The following is a 7,095-nucleotide window of genomic DNA, read 5'->3' as shown; positions in this document are numbered from 1 at the left end:
TTGAAATAAATGCAAGTTTTAGTATTATATGATATAAATGTTACTTTTAACACCACTGATTGTAAAAGGAAGTACAGACATTGATATTCTTAAATTTCACCAATGATTTACATAACTTTGCCTATCTCACTTCTAATAAAAAATTTTTGCTACAATTTAAAATGGCATATATCCTTATTCAGAGACGAAGTAGGATCAATCAATTGATTCTTGTAGCACTACATATAAAATATTTATCCAAGAATTATCTCCCATTTTTGTACATACTACCAATTAAAATGTCATGGGCTTGCTAGAGTGCTAGGCATCATCTTATCCAGCCAATGTGCTACCTCTATTGTATACCTACTGCCATTGCTCGATTCCCATTAAGTATGATCTTGTATATAGGGCTCACTCGTGGATATGATTTAAATGATGCACTCGCCTGTTGCCCTAATTTGTTAATTTGGATAGTCTCGAAATTTTTCCCTTAAAGAGTTGTAGCAGGGGAATCTTTTATGTACAAAGTGTTAGTTGAGATCTTAGGAATAAATGCTTCAAATTTTCATTCTAACCGAGGTCTTTTCCTATTTTGAAGCAAAGCATGAATGAATATGGTACACTATGAATGGTGGAGTTTTTCTTTCAGTTTTTTTTTTGCCAAATGGTGGAATTCAGATTGAGGAGTAAGGAAGATATTTGTCACATACAATAAAATGGTGTACACAATTTGGGAAGGGCTTCTCTACTCTGTATGTAAAAAAAGAATAACTTGAAGCATCTCATATTATTACATTCCTATAACAAATTTCTCCGACCATAAAAACCGCCAAAAAGCATGAGGGTTAGGCACACAGTATGAATCTGCTATGGCTTTAAGAGCAACAAAACAAGGAGAAAACATAATATTTTTTTAATAAATAAAGAAAGCAAATAGACGTTTTTAGTGAACTAACACCACGAAGGACACCAAGTCACCAACCATTAACCAACCAGCCGTCCTTTTGACCCCGGATGCAGAAAGCCAAAAAGCTGAAAACCTCACGTCACCACTGTGGCACACTGTGCAAATCCTCCAGAATTCACAAGGGCATTTCCGTCCACGCGCCTTCCCCATCTATAAATTCAGAGCACACACAGTGTTGTCCCCTGCCATCATCGCTCACCTCACCGCGCATACACACCGGCCTCCTCTGTTCTTCTCTGACCTCCCGCGAGGAGCTCCTTGCAAGTTGCAAGCACCAACGTCAGCATAGCATCCACACGCATCCAAGCGTCCATGACAAAGGTTCACCCAAACGCCGCGACAGCGGCGGGAGCAGTAGCCGCAGCTGCTCCTTCGGCGGCGGCGGCAGTGGAGGAGGAGAAGGGGGAGGCGGTGTCGCTGACAGTGTGGCGGCGGTCGCTGCTGTTCAACGGTAAGGGGTTCACGGTGTTCGATTGCAAGGGCAACCTCGTGTACCGCGTCGAGACCTACGGCGGCGGCTCGCCCCGCGAGGTCGTGCTCATGGACGCTGACGGCCATGGCCTCCTCACCATCCGCCGCAAGGTACTCCTCCAATTCTTGTGCTCTGTTTCTTCCCCACGGCATGATAGGATTTCTTGGCTGGATAAAAACTTCCTGGGAAGAAGAAATCTTGATTGATTTGGTATATTGGTCTCGTGATCTTCCAGAAGCTGAGCTTGGCGGACGAGTGGCTCATCTACGACGGCGATGCGGCCGCGTCCCCGTCGGCGGCTGCGCCGCCGAAGCGGTTCACGGCCCGGCGGCACGTGAGTCTTCGCCCGACCAGGAGCCTGGCCCACCTTTCCCCGGCTCGCAGGCCGTCCTGCAGCACGGACGCTGGAGCCGCGCCCAGCTGCCGGTACGACGTGGAGGGCTCGTACGCCGGGCGCAGCCTCGATGTGTTCGCCTCCTCTGTCTCAGGCGGCGAGCAGCGGCGACGAGTCGCTACGGTGTGCCAGAAGGAGGCCGCCGTCGGGCCGGACGTGTTCTGCCTTGTGGTGCAGCCGGGCTTCGAGCCGGCCCTGGCCATGGCCGTCGTCATCCTCCTCGACCAGATGAACGCGTCCTGAACATTGCCGGGGGATTTACATGCACGGATCTTGCAACACTCCGCACGTCAATGGTGCGCCCCGCATGGTGTAAAGTTTGGGCACAAAGCAAAGCAGCATCTTCTGATTGCTGTAGCGATTGATGCGTCCTTTTTTTATGCTTCAACGTTGTTGTCTCATCTATGATGATGGAAGCATTTGTAGGGGCGCGATGCTTTTATGTTTGGGTTTAGGATCTAGAGGTCGTATGGGTATGGATGGCGGCCATATTGAGGTGTTCTATATGTGCCGGGTTTCTTTTTATTTGTTGGTCAAAATAAATTTGCACACATAGGAGAAGGTGATGGATGTATAGATCAAATGATCCAGGCATCGAAGTTATGTGTGATGTACATGGAAGTCCAATCTTTTTGTTTCCTTTCAGAAGGAAATTGTGGTGACCTATTGTTGTACAACATTCTGTTACTGAACTATGGTTACATGCATTTGAATCTATTGTGTTGGTCTGTTGGATGATGCTCTGCTTAAGCTGGATCTAAAGTGAACAAATTAACTTCTAGAAGTTGTAATAATCCTAGATTCTTCGTCTCGTTTAGACATCATATTGGTGTTGGAAACTCTACCGAGCAACTGTTGCAGAAACACATGCCCTGTTGACTATTTTGTGGAACAAAATAATAGATGAAACCTCATTTCACAGTTCCTTAATTTCTGGACAGCAGAACCTGTGAGATTCATATTCCATGGAAAATCAGATCCATGTTTGACGGTTAGGAGTTAGGACAGGTTAAGCCATGCATGCTGCCATTTTTGTTAGCCTACAGAGGGATTGAGCAGTGCACTAGGGGAAGGCATGGCAGCACTGTGCTCCAAACAGAAGTAGCTAGCGTTATGTGTGTGTAAGCCTTTTCTGCGCATGAATAATTGAACGCTGCGGATGTGTCGAGATAGGGATGTTGGTGGTTGCAAATTGGAATATCAGATAAGCAGCGCAGAAACAAAGGGAGGCCACGAGAAGACAAGAAAATACACTCTGCTCACGAAGAAAAGGATGACGAGAAAAAGCACCTTTTACTTGCAAAATAATCAGAAATATATTTAAAAAATTGTAGCCTGGTGTACTGCTGATTCCACAATACAAAATTCAGTAATTCACAGCAAAATATCAAGAGACGTTCCAGGCGCAAGAATCTTTCTATTTCGCTTAGAAAACATAGTAGTTCATCAGAGTCAAAACTACTATTGCTGATACCGCTACACAAAAGTGGCTGTCTGTTGCACTGATTGTCATGGTTAATACTTATTACACACGGTAAGCAAAAGCAAATAATGATGGGATTTTTGCAGGAGGTAGAATTCGAGCAGAAGACCACAAGGCACACATTACAAGCAAGCGAAAGCAGGCGGCCCCGCAAACTAAACGAGTCACACAGACGGGGAATATCGGAAGATGAAGCCTCCATTCTGCAGTCCAAGGTCCGGCTGCAACTCGAGAACTTGGCCACTGCTTGCCCCAGAAAACGACCTCGATCGACGGGAGACGACGACGTCCCAATAATCACCTGGATAATTTCCAACAGAATCCTTTCCTCCCAAATGAAACGAATGAATGAACACCCGGAAAGGCCAGGCCAGTGGCGACTGACGAGTAGTGGTCTCTGTGGTGCACGTTGTCGACGGGACCTCGACTTCCAGGCCACCGGTCACAGGAAAAAGAAGTGAAGAGATCCTCTGCCGTTCGGCAAGATTTTCCGACAGCAACGCCGGCTGCCCGGCCGCCGGGCCGCCTGGTAGGCGGTAGCGGGCTAGCGGCCGGCCGGGATGAAATGGAGAAAGGTACGTGATGAGGTGTTTGTTCATTTTGGCCGGGAGGGTCATACTAATTTCCAAGGCCGGCCGCGTTTAGACTCTAGTTGATTTACAGTGATCTCCACCGGACACGTGTTGGTGGCTGCTGTTCCGGGACGCGCCTTTTTCCGGAGACGGCCGGAGCGCGGGTCAGCGCACGTTTTTGCGATACTAGCTGACAGGTCACCCGGCACACATGAAAGGTGCTCTGAGCCTCTTGACTGCATGCGGGGTGGTGGGTCAGGCTGGAGCGCATGTGTTTGTTGGACGCTTCGAGGTTCAGAAACAACAGCTGCACGGCTGGTACGCAGGCCGCTTGGCGCGGTCCTGTGTTGCTGCACTTGCATTGGTAGACCGTAGGCCATAGTGCTGCTGAGTAGACGGATCAGGGCGAACGTGGATACCTAACACAATGGATAGTTCTAATTTATTGTTTTAGTATATTTATTTTATAGTATGATTTGAAGTTCGAATTTAGCTCAATTTGATAAATTGGGTAAGATTTGATGGCAGAATATATGGCACAAGAAACAAATCAAAACATGCAAGAATCCGAGATGTTTGTGTTAGATTTAGCTAATAAACCACCAGTAGAGAATTGGCCTTTAGTCCCGGTTGGTAGGGTGCAAATCTCCCAAAAATCCATCCGGGATAAACTAATCGGAACAAAAGGGGGTCCTTTTGTCCCGGGTCACTCAACCGGGATAAAAGACCCCCTTTTATCCTGGTTGGTAATACCAACCGGGATAAAATGGGTCACCACGCCAGGCGCCGCAAAAAAAAAAGAAATCCCATGTTCCCAGGAGGAACCTCCACACGCGCAATACGCGCGTGTGCGGTTCATGGGATTCGAACCCACAACCTCCAGCCTCGCGCGTAGCTTCCTTGCCATCCCACCTACACACCACATCTGACTATGTAGGGGATGCTATCCTTTTGTATTAACTCGTGGGGGACCCTTTTATCTCGGTTGGAAACACCAACCGGGATAAAAGATCCCCTTTTATCCCGGTTGGTATTACAAACCGGGATAAAAGGGTTCGAGGGATTTAATCCTCTTCCAGTCACCTTGCAACCGGGATAAAAGGTCCCGGTTGGTGAGCCCCCCTAGTGACCGAGCTTTAGTCCCGGTTGGTGAACTTTTTGTCCCGGGCCAACTTTAAACCGGAACAAAAGGGGGCGCATCGAAAGCCTATTCTCTACTAGTGAACATAAGTAGGTCATAAAGATAGGATCTTAACATAACTTAAACATGATAAATCTAATGCATAATCTAATGGTTAAGATTATACCAGATGAGCCAGCCCCCGCCATAGGTTCTTGAGCCGTAGGTGTACTTGTCGATGAAGGTGTTGAAGTGGTGATGCAGTTCATCGTCTCAGGGGCAGGGGGGCTCCTGAATAGTCACGTGCCGGGAACCGATGGCCCTCAGGTGGCCAACGGCACTGGCCTGGACGGGAAGAAGACGTCGGATTTCTGCACCCCTCCAGCTCTCCTCAGCAATCGGTGTTTTGGGTTTGGCTAACCGAGATTAGATGGTGTGAGAGGTTTAGCTGTATCCCTTAGGCATTTATAGGAGCTGTGAGGGCAGGGCCGAGTCAAGGAAATCGTTAGATCGAGCCTGTCGATCATGGCACGAAAATAGGGAGCACGAGGTGGAAAACATGTCCCCGAGCTTCTCTCAGTTGTTATCCTATAGATCACAAAATACCCAACATTCTCTTGCTTAGTATATATCTGTTGACGCCAGATTTTGACATGTGTTTTGAATCGGCGTCAAGGGAGGAAAAGATTGGCCGATGCGGCAAGCTAAAAGCTACAGTTGGGAATCGGCCGATTGAAGCTACAGTGTTTCGACCGATTGACAAAAGGAGTCAGCAAGGATTGGCTGATTGGGAGCTGGAGCGGCTTGGCCAATATGGGCCTAAAGTGGGCCGGAGAAAAGATTAGCTATAGAAGAAGGTTGGCCCGTGGGATATGATAACCAACTCCGATACGAGTTGTGTTTGTAAATTTTTATCATTTAAAATTAGAGATAGATCCTAGTCGGTTAGGAAATCAGTTGTAACAGGCTATAAATAGCCACCTCTAGAGGTTTGTAAAAACAACACATCAATCAATACAACCAATCTACTTTTTCTTCGTACTTTACTTTCAAGTTGGCGACTTCACCAAAATACCTTTTTCTTTCACGAGTTCGTACGGGTTGGCAGGACTGCATCAACACGATCTCCGGTCGATTCTGTAAGTTCCGTTTATCGAGTAATATCTAAGCTTTAACTTCGGGCGCATCGCTGTTGTTTCATTTAGATTTATTCACCAGTTATCGATAATAACTAAGATCGTAGGTTTTACCTGTTATTTTAGTTTTTTATCACCAGTTATCCAGCTTGAGATACGAATTTTCGGCTTTTATTGCTTTCCTTCTCTGTTATCATACAACCGATTAGATCTATCCCAAGTCTTGTTTACCTGTTAGCATTGTTTAGTTTGCTCTAGTAGCTTTTCTTTACAATCGCTACGCGGTATCGGCTGTTTTATAGCTGGTTACCACTACAGTTAATCGGCCGATTTGCCGATACACTTTTGAAAACATATCGGAACTCTAGCCGATCGGAACCCCTGAAATTTAATACTTTTATTTCCTTGTCAATCAACAGGTCAGATTGACTGGCACGCCGTGCGAATCGCACCAGGGCGATAACCTGAACAGGAGTTAAGCAGATTCTCCCGGGTTGTGTGTCCGACGCTGAGGATCATCGGCCAATTTTTAGTGCCAACACACTTTTGGCACGCCTAGTGGGACCGAAACAACATCCGGCATGTCGAAGGCTGCCGAGATCTCCGAAGACAACGTCATCGAAATTACTGAAGCAGATCTCAAGGACGACCAGAAGGAAGAATTGGCAAAACACCTAGAAGACTACAAGAAGACATGCTTGCAATCCTTTAGTTGTACCAGAAGCAGGGAGACCGTCAAGAAAGCTCCTCTTCCAACTCCCCACCACATCACCATTGCTGAGGACTCGAGGAAGATATCTGACATGATTCAACAGTGTGTTTACCAAGATATGATCGACCAGTCCACAGTAATGACCAACACAGTATACAACACCATCATCAGTTCCTTGGTCAGTGGAGTAGCTCAGGGGTATCAGGGACCAGCGTACGCCCTGCCCATCGTAGCTCCAATCAAAGGCTTCTTAGCTA

The 7,095-nt window shown here is 46.9% G+C and overlaps 1 protein-coding gene across 1 annotated transcript; it reads left to right on the top strand.

Annotated features, from left to right (window-relative positions):
• The first annotated feature begins 1,120 nt into the window (after positions 1 to 1,120).
• On the top strand, positions 1,121 to 2,532 carry LOC101771996 (protein LURP-one-related 8). Its single transcript, XM_004962423.4, has 2 exons — positions 1,121 to 1,531; positions 1,657 to 2,532. Exons 1-2 carry the CDS (start codon positions 1,262 to 1,264, stop codon positions 2,056 to 2,058), a joined length of 672 nt encoding a protein of 223 aa, XP_004962480.1. The 5' UTR covers positions 1,121 to 1,261; the 3' UTR covers positions 2,059 to 2,532.
• Positions 2,533 to 7,095: the final 4,563 nt, after the last annotated feature.

Source organism: Setaria italica, chromosome III (genome assembly GCF_000263155.2).
Source record: "Setaria italica strain Yugu1 chromosome III, Setaria_italica_v2.0, whole genome shotgun sequence".
NCBI lineage: Eukaryota > Viridiplantae > Streptophyta > Magnoliopsida > Poales > Poaceae > Setaria > Setaria italica.
Note: the sequence above shows the minus strand (reverse complement) of the source record. Positions and strands in the feature narration are given on the sequence as shown.